Source organism: Schistocerca piceifrons, chromosome 1, assembly GCF_021461385.2.
Source record: "Schistocerca piceifrons isolate TAMUIC-IGC-003096 chromosome 1, iqSchPice1.1, whole genome shotgun sequence".
Taxonomy (NCBI): domain Eukaryota; kingdom Metazoa; phylum Arthropoda; class Insecta; order Orthoptera; family Acrididae; genus Schistocerca; species Schistocerca piceifrons.
The window spans coordinates 1145331731-1145350984 of NC_060138.1; the positions used below are offsets into that span (position 1 = coordinate 1145331731).

A 19254-nucleotide genomic window follows, 5' to 3' on the forward strand; every position below is an offset into this window, starting at 1 on the left:
ACGTGAATTGGAGTGGCAATCATTAAAACAAAGGCCTTTTTCGTTGCGACGGGATCTTCTCATGAAATTTCAATCATCAGTTTTCTCCTCCGATTGCGAAAACATAGTGAGAAATGATCATCACGAAAAAATAAGAGAAATCAAGGCTCGCACAGAAAAATTTTTGTGCTCGTTTTTCCCGCGCGCCGTTCGAGAGTGGAACGGTAGAGAGAGAGCTTGAAGGAGGTTAATTGAACCCTCTGCCAGGCACTTAATTGTGAATAGCAGAGTAATCACATAGTGTAGATGTAGGAACCCGAGTCTGGCATAAGGCGCCAGTGCTTGTTTGTGTGTGTATATAGAGGGTGATTACGTGACGATGTTTCACACTTTCAGGGATGAAGGTAAAGGATATATGTACCAGTTTGAAGTAAGGGACGCTGTTCTGGAAAAGGAAGTGTCGGAGGTTATATGCGGAAATCGTTCTGATAGTTCTGACAGTGGAACACAAGTACCGGTACTGTTGTTGCTAACAATATGGGATAGAAACTTGAAACTTCCTGGGAGATTGAAACTGTGCGCCGGACCGAGACTCGAACTCAGGACCTTTGCCTTTCGCGGGCAAGTGCTCTGCCAACTGAGCTACCCAAGCACGACTCGCGTCCCATCCTCACAGCTTTACTTCTGCCAGTACCTCGTCTCCTACCTTCCAAACTTCACAGAAGCTCTCCTGCGTACAATGCAGAACTAGCACTCCTGAAAGAAAGGATATTGCGGAGACATGGCTTAGCCACAGCCTTTGGGATGTTTCCAGAATGAGATTTTCACTCTGCAGCGGAGTGTGCGCTGATATGAAACTTCCTGGCAGATTAAAACTGTGTGCCGGACCGAGACTCAAACTCGGGACCTTTGCCTTTCGCGGGCAAGTGCTCTGCCAGCTGACATATGGGATAGGCAATTCACAGAGGTAGTTGTATGGATCGGAACAAGAAAATAAAAATTCCAGTAAACAAAGGTCTAAAACGCATACTTGAGAAGCTATGAGTACCTGAACATCATCCCTACTGTGAAACACATCTCTTCTATTCAACAAGTAAATTTTATTTCTGAAGACACCTTCTACATCCGCTCAAAGTTGTCGGTGCAATTTTGAAACACGCATATAGTGCAAACCGAAACAGTACTGAAACCCAAACTATCAATGTATGTGAATTAAAATAAAATATCAGTTAGATTCCGTAATAATTTATTATAAATGCTGTGCTATGTTCAGAGTGATACATTCGTATGGATGTATCACACATTTAGTCTCATGCAAAGATAAAGTGTCGCAAAATCGGATTCGAGATGCGACTGATTGGTAATCTGGGTATGTATCACAAGTAGTCGATTTCGAGAAGAAAGTCGCTGGTGTAAAGTAGGCTTAATAGTACATCTCCTGAAACGCATGATGCTAATATGAACGAGAGTGTAAACAAGGACTGGCTTCGATTTGATGCACTCCATCTTCGTTAGAAGTTAAATTCCGAGTAACGGCTACGGAACTACAAGAAACGTTAGTTCTGTTACATCTGTAGGCCACGACAGGTAGTCACCACGTTGTTAGTAACCCGCAGATGCCGTTAGTGTGGGTGTGGGTCGTACCTCAAGTAGCCGATCATGGCGCTGGTGCTGGTGCAGCCGCCTGCCGTGCGCTGTGGCGGACGCAGAACTGCGGTGTGAGGCGGCACAGTTCGTCCACTCCGCAGCCAACTGCCTGCAAGCGCCCAATCATCCCGTCCGACCAGGAGACTAGATGAAGCCGTAGCCTCCACACCCACTGCTGCGTTCCGGCTCCAAGGTCGCCCGCGTGGCCGCGTCTACTTTCCATGTGTATCCCGGTTTCTTTTCCGGGAAAGCGGGCAGCGATCAGATATTGTTACAATCTCTCCCTCCCACAACCCACTTTCTGCCAAGGAATAAAACAATAAATTACCCAAGGCGATCAAAGAAATTACTCAAACGACCTCATTTAAAAAGGCAGTTAAAAGGCACCTGTTAACAAGTGCACTCTATATACCGAGGCATTACTTGGATAACTCAGACTAGAAGTTTGCTAACAAAATTTAAAAAATAGAAATAAAACTGGCCATTAAAGTTTGTTACACCAAGAAGAAATGCAGATGATAAACGGGTATTCATTGGACAAATATATCATACTAGAACTGATATGTGATTACATTTTCAGGCAATTTGGGTGCAAACATGCCGAAAAATCAGTACCCAGAACAACCTCCTGTGGCCGTAATAACGACCTTGATACGCCTGAGCATTGAGTCAAACAGAGCTTGGATGGCGTGTACAGGTACAGCTGCCCATGCAGCTTCAACACGATACCAGTTCATCAAGAGTAGTGACTAGCGTATTGTGACGAGCCAGTTGCTCGGCCACCATTGACCAGACGTTTGAAATTGGTGAGAGATCCGGAGAATGTGCTGGCCATGGCAGCAGTCGAACATTTTCTGCATCCAGAAATACCCGTACAGGATCTGCAACATGCGGTCGTGCATTATCCTGCTGAAATGTAGGGTTTCGCAGGGATCGAATGAAGGGTAGAGCCACGGGTCGTAACACATCTGAAATATAACGTCCACTGTTCAAAGTGCCGTTATGCGAACAAGAGGTGACCGAGACGTGTAACCAATGGCAACCCTTACCATCACGTCGGGTGATACGCCAGTATGGCGATGACGAATACACGCTTCCAGTGTCGCCAAACACGGATGCGACCATCATGATGCTGTAAACAGAACCTGTATTCATCCGAAAAAATGACGTTTTGCCATTCGTGCACCCAGGTTCGTCGTTGAGTACACCATCGCAAGCGCTCCTGTCTGTGATGCAGCGTCAAGGGTAACCGCAGCCATGGTCTCCGAGCTGATAGTCAATGCTGCTGCAAACGTCGTCGAACTCTTCGTGCAGATGGTTATTGTCTTGCAAACGTCCCCTTCTGTTGACTCAGGGATCGAGACGTGGCTGCACGATCCGTTACAGCCATGTGGATAAGATGCCTGTCATCTCGACTGCTAGTGATACGAGGCCTTTGGGATCCAGCACGGAACTCATTACCCTCCTCAACCCACCGATTCCATATTCTGCTAACAGTCATTGGATCTCGACCAACGCGAGCAGCAATGTCGCGATACGATAAACCGCAATCGCGACAGGCTACGATCCGACCCTTATCAAAGTCGGAAACGTGATGGTACGCATTTCCCCTCCTTACACGAGGTATCACAGCAACGTTTCACCAGGCAACGCCGGTCAACTGCTGTTTGTGTATGAGAAATCGGTTGGAAACTTTCCTCATGTCAGCACGTTGTAGGTGTCGCCACCGGCGCCAACTTTGTGTGACTGCTCTGAAAAGCTAATCATTTGCATATCGCAGCATCTTATTCCTGTCGGTTAAATTTCGCGTCTGTAGAACGTCATCTTCGTGGTGTAGCAATTTTAATGGCCAGTAGTGTAATAACAATAATAAAACATGCGTCTAAGAAGAAAAACGATGCACAACGAAGGAATTATCCGAATGGGATGCAAATCGGTAGATGTTATCTACATTTACAAACAAATGATTGTACTTTCAGGATAGATGGCTAATTCATTCAAAACAAAAAGCTTCAGAAATTCAGGATATCAATAACGCCTTGGTCCACCTCTGGCCCTTAAGCAAGCAGTATTCGGCTTGACATCGACTGGCAGAGTTGTTGGATGTCCCCCTACCGGATATTCTGATAGATTCAGTCCAACTGGAGCGTCACACCATCAAAATCCCGAGCTGGTTGGAGGGCCCCGTCCATAATGCTCCCAACGTTTTCATTTGGGGAGACATCCGGTGGTCTTGCTGGTCAAGGTAGAGTTTTGCAAGCACGAAGACAAATACCAGAAATTCGCTCCGTATGCGGACGGGCATTGTCTTGCTGAAATGTAAGCTCAGTATGGCTTGCCATGCAGGCGAACATAACAGGGCGTAGAATATCGTTGATGTCCCACTGTGCTGTAAGGGAGACGCGGATGTGAGCCAAAGTGGTCTCACTAGTAAATTTTAGGGCACCCCAGACTATCGCTCCAGCTTGCCGGGCCGTATGGCTGTATTCCACTACTGTACGCAGTGTCTTCAGACACGTTTCTCCTGGTCATCGGAGCTCATTTCGAAGCGGGACTCATCACTGAAGACAATTCTACTTCAGTCAACGGGATTCCAGGCCGAATGTGCTCGACACCACTGTAGACGAACTTTCTCGTGTACAGAGGTCAACGACACTTGGTGCAACGAGAGCGGTGATCTCGTCTCCCCTTCTGTGAGCCGCCTATTAATGGTCATTGTGGTAACTGAAGCGCAAGTTGCACGGCGGATCGATGATAATGAGGAAACTGGGGCTTTCAATCTCTCTCCGACGATTGTTCGGTCCTCACTTTATGTCTTCTCTCTAGGTCGACCGCTTCCTTCTTGATGCTGCGTTTGGCCATAATTCACTCATTACTACAAACATTGTCGAACAGTAGCATCCATCTTATTCAGATATCCAGTGAGTCGGTGATTATTTTCCAACCTGCTTTTTTGAGCCCACCTACACCTCTTGTCTCAAATGCTGATGTCAAGTGCCTGTCTGCGAGGCATAGTTACTGTCGAACTGAGCGCACGGAATCAAACTCGCAAAGACACTGGTATCTACATGTCCCCTGTTTGCTATCGTTCCCCGCATCACGGTAAAATTGCTCTGCAGCGTCACACATTCATCCACGTCCGCCAGAGTTTACAATTTTGCATTTTCCATTGATACCTTTATAAACATCACTTTGTGGCCAATTTGCACAACCCCTTCGTGGCGCCCTTAGAGTGCGTAATCTATCATCTTGAGCTCAAAATCTCACTCGTTATAGAGGGATTCTAACTCAGCGTTTCCACACGAGCAAATGGAAAGTTTCAGTACACAATATGGAAACAGACATCGTCAGTAGTAGGGCAAGGTTAGCGCCAAGACACGCTGCATTGTTGCCAAATTTATTCAAGATGGCGGTGATGACGTCATCCAAGATGGCGGCATGTAGACTTGGTGGCAACCGCGCATGACGTCATCCAAGACGGCGGATTTTGGCGGGAAAATAGGCCAATTGTGCTACGTCCACTTACCTAACCTTCAGAAAAAAATGGCGGCAATTTTGAATTTTTGTGAGAAATAGCTCAATTGGGCTAAGTCGACTAACCTAAGCCTACAGAAGAAAAAATGGCGGGAAGTTTGAATTCCAACAGGATAATGCACGCAAAAACCATACTTGTCTTTATTAATATTCATTAATATTGATTATCATTTATTAACTTTCATTATCATTTATTACAATTCATTATCATTCATTATCATTTATTATCATTTATTATTATTTATTGTTATTGACCTGCCTCCACTAGAAAATTCCTCCAAATTCAAATTCCAACACGATAATGGCTGCAAAACCTTACTTTTGTTTATTATTATTTATTACCATTCATTATCATTCATTATCATTTATTATTATTTATGTTCATTTATTATCATTTATTATTATTTATTGTTATTATTGGCCTAACTTCACTAACATAGCAAATCGCGCCAAGTTCAATCATTTATTATTATTTATTCAATACGCCTGATTTTGGCGGCAAGAAAGCCAATTCCGTTACAACCATAACAAAAAATCGGTCACAAGTTCAAATTCCAACACGATAATCGGTCACACATACTAAATAGGCCACCTCATCTTATTAAGTTTGAATTTTCTCGCAGTCACTTATTGTTTCACTCATAAGCTATCAAAATCTCGTCAAGTAATAATAATAAACTGCACTTCCACTAATCTAAGTCAACTCCTGTGATTTCGTGGGAAATGGACTGAGGTCTTGATTTCAAACAGTACGGTCATCACCAGTTCTCCAACATCACATCTTCGAGATCGCAGCAGCATCCACCGTGCTCGTTACGAGGTCTGGAGTCCAACTGTGTGTTAGTTCGTATCTCAGGCACCCGAGGACGTCGCCGTGACGTCATTTAAGATGGTGGCAAGAAAGCCAATTGCGTCACATCCACCAAGTTTGAATTTTCGCGGTCATTTATGCTTCCACCGCTAAATTATTAAACTAGCGCCACTTGTACTAACTTAAGTCATCAGGTGGGGAATTGACTCTTTATTTCAGGCATTACGGTCATGCAGGTGTGTCTGACTTCTCCATGCTCACACAGCGAACTCCAGAGCGCAGCTGATGTACGCGCGGCCGGCTGAGCCCGCTCCATGGGCAGCTCCCTGGCCGGCTGACGTCAAGCGACCAGCGGTGCCCGCACAGCCCCCGGCCAGCGCGCCAGGTAGGCGGCGAGCGGCGCCTGAGGGTCCAGCCACAAACGGTCAGCCGCGCTCGACTCAAGAGTCCGGCTGCGTAAACATCTTTACGCGCCAGCGAGCACTTAACGCTGGACAGGATGGAATTTGTCGACCGCGTGCTGGTCAAAGGACACGTTCCACCCCAAATTTATTTTTCTGAACGGGTTCGAACCTGCCGATACCTACCTCACACAACCGCCCGAGATGTCTGGAAAGTTCTATCACGTGACACGCTAAAAGCTATATCGGTCCTAAAGTTCGCAAATTCCCAGCACCGTTGGACAGGAACCGACACACTTGCTTTGTCCAAACCACACTCACGCCACATACCGCGCCACCAGCACGTGTGATGGAGCACAAAGGACGCCCTCATCCCCATAATCTTTGCAATTCAAGATCGATAGACAGGATCCGACACGCTCGAACTGGAACGTTTTTTCTACCGAGTTGGAAACTTCCTTGACGTCACAAGGCGCGATCGACCACGTGGCTCTGTCGGACAAAGAACGCTCTCACTAAGTTAACTGATCACCTGATTCTCATTATTCAGCCCACATGCATCGATTATCTAATCCAGGATCTTGGCGAAAAAACACGTCTGTACACATGAGCCATCGCGCGCACTTAGCTTAGTACCTGCACAAGTGAATGTAACAAAGTCCGAATGACTATTTAATTAATCTGATCAATTAATAATCTCTCTGATGTGGAAAACTGCCACGTCCACCTAGACTTGGAATAAATTTTCGCCACTGCCACACCCACCTGGACTTGAAATGAAATACTTTAAGTCCCTACCAACCACCACGTCCTTTTACCGACCCATGTTCGTTGGCTAACATCTACTAATGCTCGCTTCTGTTTACTAACGTGTACTAACCCACATTAACTTATATCACATTCTGTCTACACAAATAAGCCAAGCTTCAATTCTGATGGTCAGTTCGTGTTTCGCTACCAAAAACAAGAAAATTGTGGCAAACGAAGCCACTAACCTAAGTCACCTGTGGTGACTCAAAATCGTCTGCTTTGCCTCTCTCACACACCGCGAGCGCGAGACCGTCCACATCACAGTCTGGACCTTTATACTCACGTCGGACATACTCCTGTATAAACATTCTAGCTAAACTATGACCCTAATACTGTTGTTCAATCCACACGGTCTAGCACATGGCCAGAGCACACCCCCCGTGCCTAAGCCGAGAACATTGCTGGCCCCATCTTTAGTTAACCGCTGAGAGACGGAGATATGCTGCAATCTTATCCACCTTGAAACACTACCCCGTGTGCCGCATATTGTGGATCCGCATCTGAACACCGCTCCCGATATAACATACGGCGGATCCACATTCGAACGTTAACCCTAGTATACCGCCGGTCCTAAGAGTCTTATAATTAGTCAATGGTTTACAGCATGCTGCACATAGATAAAGTTCGGCGTTTGTAGAGAATTAATTTGAAGTCTATATCTTGGGAATTATGATGAACTAGTGATCGGTAGGATGTAGCCTAGTGCATGATATTGAGAAGTACAGCTGAAATGGTGTAATATTATGGAGAAAGTACATGTGTTCTTCCAGTCTATGAGTCTAAGGATGTTTGTAGAAAAGCGAACAGATAAGGAAGGAGAGACAGTAAGGCGTTTGTGCTGAGAGGGGGACGATACTGAATTTGTAAAAAGAGTTCTGAGGATGACTTAGGTCCGCTGATGTAAGAGGGAAGATTAGCTCTGAGTGTCGGATCTGTAGAGAGAACAGGTTGACGGTGCTTTCCTAGGATTGGAGAGCATTGCTGTATATAGACGCTGTAGGAAAAGGGTATTTTTTTTTTTTTGCATGCTGTAGAGATATACTGGATAAGTGCACTGTTTTGTGTGAAATGTGTAGATACTGTATTGTGAAAATGTGGTTTACATTGTGTAGCGTTTGTATATACTGCACTGTAAAAGCCGGCCGCGGTGGTCTCGCGGTTCTAGGCACGCAGTCCGGAACCTCGCGACTGCTACGATCGCAGGTTCGAATCCTGCCTCGGGCATGGATGTGTGTGATGTCCTTAGGTTAGTTAGGTTTAACTAGTTCTAAGTTCTAGGGGACTGATGACCTAAGATGTTAAGTCACATAGTGCTCAGAGCCATTTGAACCATTTTTTTTTTGCACTGTAAAGTTAATATTGATTATGTTATGTGACGAGTAGAGAGGAAGTTGTAAGGACGGTAGAGATATTTCCAGAGTAATAGCGGTCAGGAGAGTGTATTTCCGATACTTAGGTCATTGTGGAATGCCAATAAAATGAGACCGCGATCGTAAGATTTAACTGTATAAGTATAATGAGATCAACGACTTCGGTATTCGAGAGTGCGAATATAATTTTTTGGTCTGTTTGTTTCTAGTTATTCAGTGGTTTAAAGGATGCTGTACTTAGAAAAAAAATTGGTGTGTTCTTGTAGTCTATGAGTCTGGATAAGTTTGTAGAAAAAAAGGGAGCAGGCAAGGAAGAAGAAGAGAGAGTAACACATTGTGTTGAGGGGAAGCGATCGCCGAATTTGTGGAACAGTTCTGAGAGGGACTTCCGTCCGTTGATGTAGAAGGGCTGATTACCGCGGAGTGTGGCGTGTGTAGAAAGAAAGAGCAGGTTCACAGAGCCTAGTTAATGTGGCTTACATTGTGTAGGGTTTGTATATAATGGTTTGTAAAATTACTATTGCTTATGTTATGGGATGAGTAGAGAGGATGACCGTGTGTGCGTGTGCGTGTGTGGGACACACCTGCATGATCGTAATGCCTGAAATAAAGAGTCATTTTCCCACCTTGTGGCTTAGCGTAGTACAAGTGACGAGATTTTAATAATGTATGTCCGGGTGCTGATTTAGAAATACGTGGCCAAATTTGACTGTCCAGCAAAGCTGGTTGCGACTGGCCTATCGACAGGTGTGACGTCAGGGCAGATTCCCCTCTCGAGCAAGCAACTTTGGTGACGAACGTGTGGCGGGGCGTTGCTTGTCCCACAAAGCCGCGTGGTAGATCGCGAACCGACCGGCCGATGTTTACGCCAGCCGAGTGGCGCCTGTGACGTCAGCGGCGGATTGCTGGCTGGACCAGCGGCGCGCGTGGGCTACCGCCGACCGACCTCTCCTGGCGACGACGTTAACTAAACCATTTGGGCTCTGGAGTTCGTGGTGTGACCATCTCGAAGTCAGTTGGGACACACCTGCATGACCGTAATGCCTGAAATAAAGAGTCAATTCCCCACCTGGTGACTAAGGATAGTACAAGTGGCGCTAGTTTAATAATTTAGCGGTGGAAGCGTAAATGACCGCGAAAATTCAAACTTGGTGGATGTGACGCAATTGGCTTTCTTGCCGCCATCTTAAATGACGTCACGGCGACGTCCTCGGGTGCCTGAGATACGAACTAACTCACAGTTGGACTGCCGATCTCGTAGCGAGCACGGTGGATGCTGCTGCGATCTCGAAGATGTGATGTTGGAGAACTGGTGATGACCGTACTGTTTGAAATAAAGACCTCAGTCCATTTCCCACCAATTCACAGGAGTTGACTTAGATTAGTGGAAGTGCAGTTTATTATTATTATTTGGCGAGATTTTGATAGTTTATGAGTGAAATAATAAGTGACTGCCAGAAAATTCAAACTTAGTACGATGAGGTGGCCTATTTAGTATGTGTGACCGATTATCGTGTTGGAATTTGAACTTGTGATCAATTTTTTGTTATGGTTGCCGCCAAAATCAGGCGTATTGAATAAATAATAATAAATGATTGAACTTGGCGCGATTTGCTATGTTAGTGGAGTTAGGCCAATAATAATAATAAATAATAATAAATGATAATAAATGAACATAAATAATAATAAATGATAATGAATGATAATGAATGGTAATAAATAATAATAAACAAAAGTAAGGTTTTGCAGCCATTATCGTGTTGGAATTTGAATTTGGAAGGAATTTTCTAGTGGAGGCAGGTCAATAATAATAAATGATAATAAATGAACATAAATAATAATGAATGATAATAAATGATAATGAATGTTAATAAATGATAATCAATAATAATGAATAATAATAAACAAAAGTAAGGTTTTGCAGCCATTATCGTGTTCGAATTTGAATTTGGAGGGAATTTCTAGTGGAGGCAGGTCAATAATAATAAATAATAATAAATGATAATGAATCATAATAAATGATAATGAATGTTAATAAATGATAATCAATAATAATGAATAATGCCCGCCAAAATCCGCCATCTTGGATGACGTTATGTGCTGTTGCCAAGTCTACATGCCGCCATCTTGGATGACGTCATCACCGCCATCTTGAATAAATTTGGCAACAATGCAGCGTGTCTTGGCGCGAACCTTGCCCTCCTACTATCGTCGCTACAAACCTGACCTCAGCTGATAGCCATCATCAACATCTGTGTTCTGGCCAAAGGCAGGTTTCCACATGGTAACTCACCATGCACTCCTGTTTCTGCCACCCTAATCAGGTACGCGTAACTTCTGCTTCCCTTGGTGTCGTCTGTCGTCTTGTATCTCCTACTTCCTCTCAGTCTCCACCCACAAACTAATCCTTCCAAAGTGTCGCTAACAAGTCCTCACGTCTCAACGAGTGTCCCATCCAGTTCTTCTTCCCTTCTCTTAAAACCTGCTGCAGCCTTCTCCTTTCCCAACAAGCTTTTGCTACTCACTCTTTCCATCCAGCTCATCCTATCCATTCTCCTCTACGACCACATCTCAAATGTTTCTAACCTTTTCTAATCCTCTCGTCTGATTGTTCATGTTTCTATACCGCAGAGTGTTACATTCCAGACTAAACACTTTCGAAGTCTTTTCCTGACTTTTATCTAGATTACCATATAATTATAACAAAGTATTTTATATGATGGGCATCCGCAGCTATTAAAAGGCATGATGTTGAGAATAATTCCGCTGACAGCTTGTAAAATCGTTGTTTTAGTGACATTAACCCGTTTTGCGGTCTAAGGCCACATGATCAGTTGCACCTTACAGCGTCTTAACTTTGTATAATAAAATGAAGCCGGCCGCTGTGGCCGAGCGGTTCTAGGCTCTTTAGTCTGGAACCGCGCTGCTGGTATGGTCCCAGGTTCTAATCCTGCCTCGGGCATGGATGTGTGTGATGTCCTTAGGTTAGTTAGGTTAAGTAGTTGTAAGTGTAGGGGACTGATGACCTCAGATGTTAAGTCTCATAGTGCTTAGAGCCATTTGAACCTTTCATTAAAATTAACAAAGGTAATATCTAAAATATATTCACAATGTTAAAATGTCATAGGCGTACTCATTGCTCCTAGGCAAGATACATTATTCAGTCAATATTGCCCACCTTTACAGTGGCGAAAGAACGGTGACAAAAATGTGATCCATTAATTTTATAAAAATTGCTGGTATCATGTAGTTATAGATCCTTGCTTTAAAATTTGCCTACGCCTACAAGAAGAAAGACAATATCATGCTGAGGGGACGCTAATATTTGTAAAAAAAAGCTGGATTGCTAATAAAAAATTGTCTCTACAGGTGTGAATAGTCGGGACATAGTGTAAATTATTGTGTGGAATGGTATAAATTGGCACTTTCTTACCGACTTGCAACCCAGTGTTGGAAGCAACTAAGACGGACTAATAGGCTGGCGAAACGGAAAGTACCTTGTGGATCAAGGCCCACGGGAAAGACAGCCCAGGTGCGTACGTTTCAGCATGTTACACTACAGGTGTTACGAGCTCCAACGGGGAGCGAGTAACTATTTCAGACGAGTTTAATAATTCTTGACTGCGTGTTTAAATGCATACAGGTTCTAGATATCGCATGACGAAGTGAAGACTTTTAGGGGGGTACCTTTTCAATTAAATATTGATTTCCTGTGGCCTTGCACGGAGAAGAGCGTTCGCGAAGTGTGACGGATAAGCCGTCAAGTGTGACGGGTCTGTATATCTCGTTGTGGACGATGTGACGTCATGTACTCATGACTAGGAGTGCTGAGTGGCATCAGAACTGTCCAGCGGCTACTTCCTCGGGCTGGGATCCTGGACCCACTGTGAGGCTGGTGCAGACAGACCTACTGGAGCGGTCAACATCCGAGGAGCAAGCCATCTGAAGCGGATCTGAGAGGATGTCAAACATCGTAAGAGAAGTGTTGTCTTTGATTGGCTGACAGTGGTGCAATAGCATCTTGGAAATGAGCAGATAACGCCCAAAGGACGGAGATGGTGTATGGAGCTCACTGGAAAGAACATGGTAAAACTGCACGCAGGGAGCCAGATCTCGCGAAAGATAGAAAACTGTGTCTGGAGGCGTATGTGCGACAGAAAGAACCTGAGAAGTACAATTATTCTGCCCGGAAGGCACAGACGGCTGCTGGAACACTGGGAGTGTAAAATGATTGTGCCCAGAGGTCATACATGGATGTGAGAAAGTAGTGCCCGCGATCACAGGGCCGCGGTCTTGGAGGCGCGCTCTGCCGGTAGCGGACAGCACCTCTGGTGGTGGCTACGTGAGACTTCCAAGGACAACAAGTTTGGGGTTGTTTTCGTTGTCCAGAATATTAATGACCGCAGATCGATTATTGGGACCGAAGGCGCGTGTGCCTGTTGCGACAGACGACAACTGGAGTGTGGTTAGCCACGTGACGCAAGTGTGTTGCAGGTTACTCTCTTGCAGGAACATAGCAGTTTGCATGGTACATCACATCGTTATACACAACGAAGCGCTAAAGAAACTGGTATAGACATGCGTATTCAAATACAGAGATGTGTAAACAGGCAGAATACGGTGCTGCGGCTGGCAACGCCTATTTAAAATAACAAGTCTTTCGCCCAGTAGTTACATCGGGCCGGCCGCTATTGCCAAGGCGTTCTAGGTGCTTCAGTCTGGAGCCGCTCTGCTGCTACGGTAACAGGTTCGAATCCTGCCTCGCGCATGGATTTGTGTGCTGTTCTTAGGTTAATTAGATTTACGTAGTTCTAAGTCCAGGGGACTGATGACCTCTGATGATAAGTCCTGTAGTGCTCAGAGCCATCTGAACCATTTTTTATTCATTTCCGTTTTCTTGTCACAGTCAGTCTTTTATTAATTGTAAATTCGCTTACCGGCAATTAGTACATCCAGTGTTACCAGTAACACTTCAAAATTCAATAAGGAGTGATTCGATTTGATTTTAACAGGAGAGCTACAACAGCTTAGGTCTAACCAGCCACTGCCCGCACCGAAACTAGGTTTTTTGTGCGGTATCGCTCCCTGTATATCTAGTGAAGCCAACCAATGCCCTTAAATAGTTGTTAGACACAATTTCTTCAGTTCTAGTTGTCCCGAAGATTCTATATCTTTTACTCTCCAATGCCATGCATTCAAAGATTAGGTGTGATGCAGTTTCTTTACCCTCTTCACAGGTCCTACAATAGGGTCCTCTTCCATTATAGCCATTGCGTGTAGGTGTTTTTTGAAGTTCCCATGGACGGTCATCAGTCCAGTCATGAGTTTGATCTCTTTCCTGTTCAATCCCAGGATTACAGAGCTTCTTTTAAAACATGGCTTGGGCATCATTACCTTACCATGTTTTTGTTTATGGACCTTGGTCCAATATCCTCCATACTGTTTCCTAAGCCTGTTCCGTAGTTCTAATTTGATCATAGCCTTGGTGATTGTCAAGACAGGTTCCGGTCCAATAAATGGAGTTGTTGCCCCCATCCTAGCCAATCTATCGGCTTGTTCATTGCCACACATCCCTGAGTGGCCAGGGACCCACAGTAGGTACACCCTATAGCTTCCCCCTAGCTCCACCAGAGCCCTGTGGCAATCTGCAACAATCTTAGATCTTGTTGCAGGAGCTGCCAATGGTTTCAGGGCTGCATGGCTGTCTGAATAGATGTAGATGCTACAATCATTGTAGCACCTACTCATATTCTCCTCCACACATGCTCTGATTGCAGTAATTTCGGTTCAAATGGTTCAAATGGCTCTGAGCACTATGGGACATAACATCTGCGGTCATCAGTCCCCTAGAACTTAGAACTACTTAAACCTAACTAACCTAAGGACATCACACAACACCCAATCATCACGAGGCAGAGAAAATCCCTAACCCCGCCGGGCATCGAACCCGGGAACCCGGGCGCGGGAAGCGAGAACGCTACCGCACGACCACGAGCTGTGGACGAGTAATTTCGGCTTGGAATACAGAGGCCAGTTTCCCTAGAGAGATGCTGCTCTCCAGTCTTGGCTGAACCCCGTACAACCCTGCCCCAACGCCTTGATCTGTTTTCGACCCATCGGTGAACCAAACCACGTCCCCCGTATGGTGTCGAACTGTTTTCTGCCACTGCTCCTTACTACCAATTATTATGTTGTAAGGCTTGTCGAAGCAGTTAGGAGTTATTATATAGTCAGCGGGCATTTCCCCAGCAATACCTATATTTACCTCACTTACTATGTTAGTGTGTGATTCTGGATATCCAAATGAGACCCAGTTTTGGCCAAATTTAAGTCTGTATACCCCAACTGCTGCCTCCATCTTAACCCAAAGGTGAAGTGGAGGCATATCCAGCATGGCTTCCATTCCAGTGGTTGGTGTGCTGCTCATTCCGCGCATTATGGCTAAGCAGGCCAATCTCTGCATCTTAGCAAGCTATTTAGCAGCAACCCGCTGTTCTACCTTCTTCCACCACACTACGGCCCCATAGGCAATCCAGTGCATACCCCTGGGGCTTAGGCCCCAGTTTTTGCCACAAGCCCTCCTGGTACTCACTAAAGTGCTTTTTGTCTTGGAGCAGATACTCTTAATATGAGGGGTCCAAGTTACCTTATAATCCAAGGTTACCCCTAGATATTTCACTGTCCCCTTCACAGGAAGAGTTTCATCGAAGAGCTTTAGATTCCAACTTGCATGCTGAATATGTCTCTTCATAAATGGCACCACAACAGTCTTCTTAGGATTAACTCTCAGATCCTGTTTAATGCACCATTTTTGCACAATGTGCAACCCTCCTTGTGCCATATTCCTGACTGTGTCAGTGAATTTGCCAAGTATTACTACGACAAGGTCATCTGTGATAATAATAATAACAATAATAAACTCACCAATTTCGTAAGAAATTTTTTTCATTTTCTTTTTTTTACCTGATCTCACTAGGGCCATCAGGCACTTTCTTATATCAGACCAGGGTTTCACATGTTAGTACCTTTTTTACATAACCTAAGAAGTAAATTAAGAATTAACATGACATATAATATTTTAATAATTTGAGTGTCAATAGTGACAATATAAGTAACTGGTACTGAGTATCAACTAATAATGTTAATAGCGGCAGCAACTGTACTACTGCTGCTGCTGCCACTAATGCTGATACTAGTAATAATAATAATGATAGTAATAATAATAATAATAATAATAATAATAAACCCTGTGGAGGCCCGGCAAAAGAATAGGCCTCCGGTATGTTCTGCCAGTCGTAAAAGGCGACGAAAAGAACAAACCACTAATAGGGCTAACCCCCCTTTTAGTGTGATTAGTTGGTTCAGGACAGAACTAAACATGCCTCGGACAAGCGCCGTCATGGTCGGGGACGACGCTTGAACCCTATGCCCGCCCACAATGGTAACGACACTGCTAGCCAACTGGAAAATGATTTAAATCCGAATAGAGGTGTTTTGCAGGATATGCTTCCTGCAACCACCCTAGAAGGAAAACAAAGACAGAGGATGAGATGGTCAGATGAAGTTAACCGACACCTCATGTTCTGTTATTACCAAGCAACAAACCTAGGAACCAACACAACTGGATACAGATCACAAGTACACACAACATTTATTACCAGATACCCAGAATTAAAATTTTTAACAGAACAACGACTAGCTGATCAGATCCTTGTAATAATCAAAAATAGCAGGATACCCCAGTCAGAATTAGAACACATCAAACAACAAGTACAACAAATACTGGAACAAAATAATGTGCAATCAGAAGAAGAAGAAAATACAGTAATGGACTCAAACATCCCGGAGCAAACAAACAAAGAACAACACACATCAATTAAACAATCAGAGGGAAACGAAATCTTAAGACAGCCACCAGAACAAGCACAAATAGAACACGAAGTGACACACATGTTAGATATAGAAGAAAAATTTCAGCTGACATATATCGAACACAAAGACACAAATACAGACATTAGACCATTCTTGCATAGACCACCAAATAACCCACAAGTCGAAACAACAATAACAACTATCAACACAATCATACACAACAAAATACATGAAAACACAACTATGGAAGAGTTACAACTACTGGATTATATAGGAGCATTCACTACACTAAATATACACACTAGGCAGAGATCAGAAACAACGAACACACAGAAGAAACCCACAAAACCAGCATGGCAACACAGGCTATAGATCAGAATAGAAAAACTGAGAAAAGACATTGGACAGCTAACACAATTTATAAGGAATGAAATATCAGACAAAAAAAGAAAAAGCTTAGGTAAAATCTCACAACAAGAAGCGATAGAGCAATTAGATGAAAAGAAGCAGAAATTACAGGCATTGGCCAAATGACTTAGAAGATACAAAAAAAGTGAAAATAGAAGGAAACAAAACCAAACATTCAACACAAACCAAAAGAAATTTTACCAGACAATAGATAACACACACATTAAAATAGACAATCAACCAAACATAACAGACATGGAACACTTCTGGAGCAACATATGGTCAATCCCAGTACAACATAACAGGCATACACGGTGGATACAAGCAGAAACAGACACATACAAGACGATACCACAAATGCCTGAAGTGATAATATTCCAACATGAAGTCACCCGAGCAATTAATTCTACGCACAATTGGAAAGCCCCTATAAAAGATAAAATAGCAGATTTTTGGATAAAGAAGTTCACCTCAACACATTCACATCTAACTAAATTATTTAACAGTTACATTGTAGACCCATACACATTCCCTGATACACTTACACGTGGAATAACGTATCTGAAACGTAAAGATCAAGCAGACCCAGCAAACCCAGCTACGTATCGCCCCATAACACGACTACCAACGATATACAAAATATTAACTTCAGTAATTACACAGAAATTAATGACACATACAACACAGAACAAAATTATAAATGAAGAACAAAAAGGCTGTTCCAAAGGAGCACGAGGATGTAAAGAGCAACTGATAATAGATGCAGAGGTGACATATCAAGTTAAAACCAAACAAAGGTCGCTACACTACGCATACATCAATTACCGAAAAGCTTTTGATAGTGTACCCCACTCATGGTTACTACAAATATTGGAAATATACAAAGTAGATCCTAAATTGATACAGTTCCTAAACACAGTAATGAAAAATTGGAAAACCACACTTAATATCCAAACAAATTCAAATAATATCACATCACAGCCAATACAGATTAAGCATGGAATATACCAAGGAGACTCATTAAGTCCTTTCTGGTTCTACCTTGCTCTGAACCTATTATCCAACATCCTAAATAATACAAATTATGGATACAATATTACTGGAACATACCAACACAAAATCACACATTTGCTATGCATGGATGACCTAAAACTACTGGCAGCAACAAATCAACAACTCAACCAATTACTAAAGATAACAGAAGTATTCAGCAATGATATAAATATGGCTTTTGGAACAGACAAATGTAAGAAAACACTAAACAAGAAGATTACATATTGGATAACCACAGCGATTGCATAGAAGCGATGGTAAAAACAGATGCCTATAAATATCTAGGATACAGACAAAAAATAGGAATAGCTAATACAAATATTAAAGAAGAACTAAAAGAAAAATGTAGACAAAGACTAACAAAAATACTGAAAACATAATTGACAGCAAGAAACAAGACAAAAGCTATAAATACCTATGCTATAACAATATTGACCTACTCATTTGGAGTAGTGAAATGGAGTAACACAGACCTATAAGCACTCAGTACACTTACACGATCACAATGCCACAAATATGGAATACATCACATAGATTCAGCAACAGAAAGATTCACATTAAGCAGAAAGGAAGGAGGAAGAGGATTTATCGACATAAAAAACCTACATTATGAACAGGTAGACAATTTAAGAAAATTCTTTCTAGAACGAGCAGAAACTAGCAAAATACACAAAGCAATCACACCAGATATTACAGCAAGCATATTATTAAAGATCCCAATACCACAACAGATAAATTCAGACTTTACAAACAACAAGAGGATGTACAATACTAGCAAATACAGAATACCCCAGAAGACATGACAATGTAGCAAAAATAATACATCAACAACTTGCCATATAACATAAACTAATAAACCAACACGTTCCCACATAGAAGTACACACCACAAAATGTACTAGAGAATGATGAATACAAATTATACTGGAACAGACCCATTATAACAGATAAAACAACACCACATAACAAACCTGACATCATACTCACCAATAAAAATAAGAAATTAACACAACTAATCGAAATATCCATACCCAATACAACAAATATACAGAAGAAAACAGGAGAAAAAATTGAAAAATACATCCAACTGGCTGAGGAAGTCAAGGACATGTGGCATCAGGATAAAGTTGAGATCATACCAATTATACTATTAACTACAGGAGTCATACCACACAATCCACCAGTACATCAAAGCAATACAGCTACATCCAAACGTATATATACAACTACAGAAATCTGTAATTATTGATACATGTTCAATTACCCGAAAGTTCCTAAATGCAATGTAACATGTACCGTATATACCGTACAGTTAAAAGGAAGTCACGCTTGATCAAGGCCCGTGTCACTTTCCATTTTTAACCAGACAT

The 19254-nt window shown here is 43.0% G+C and overlaps 1 protein-coding gene across 1 annotated transcript in view; it reads right to left on the reverse strand.

Moving 5' to 3' along the window:
- LOC124778677 (short-chain dehydrogenase/reductase family 9C member 7-like) overlaps positions 1-6987 on the reverse strand; it is a 118146-nt gene extending 111159 nt beyond the window's left edge. The window contains exons 1-2 of the mRNA XM_047253660.1: positions 6977-6987; positions 6694-6864 (exon numbers count right to left, since the gene is read on the reverse strand). Coding sequence (XP_047109616.1) covers positions 6694-6864; positions 6977-6987 — 182 coding nt within the window. The remainder of the gene's footprint in view (positions 1-6693; positions 6865-6976) is intronic.
- Positions 6988-19254: the final 12267 nt, after the last annotated feature.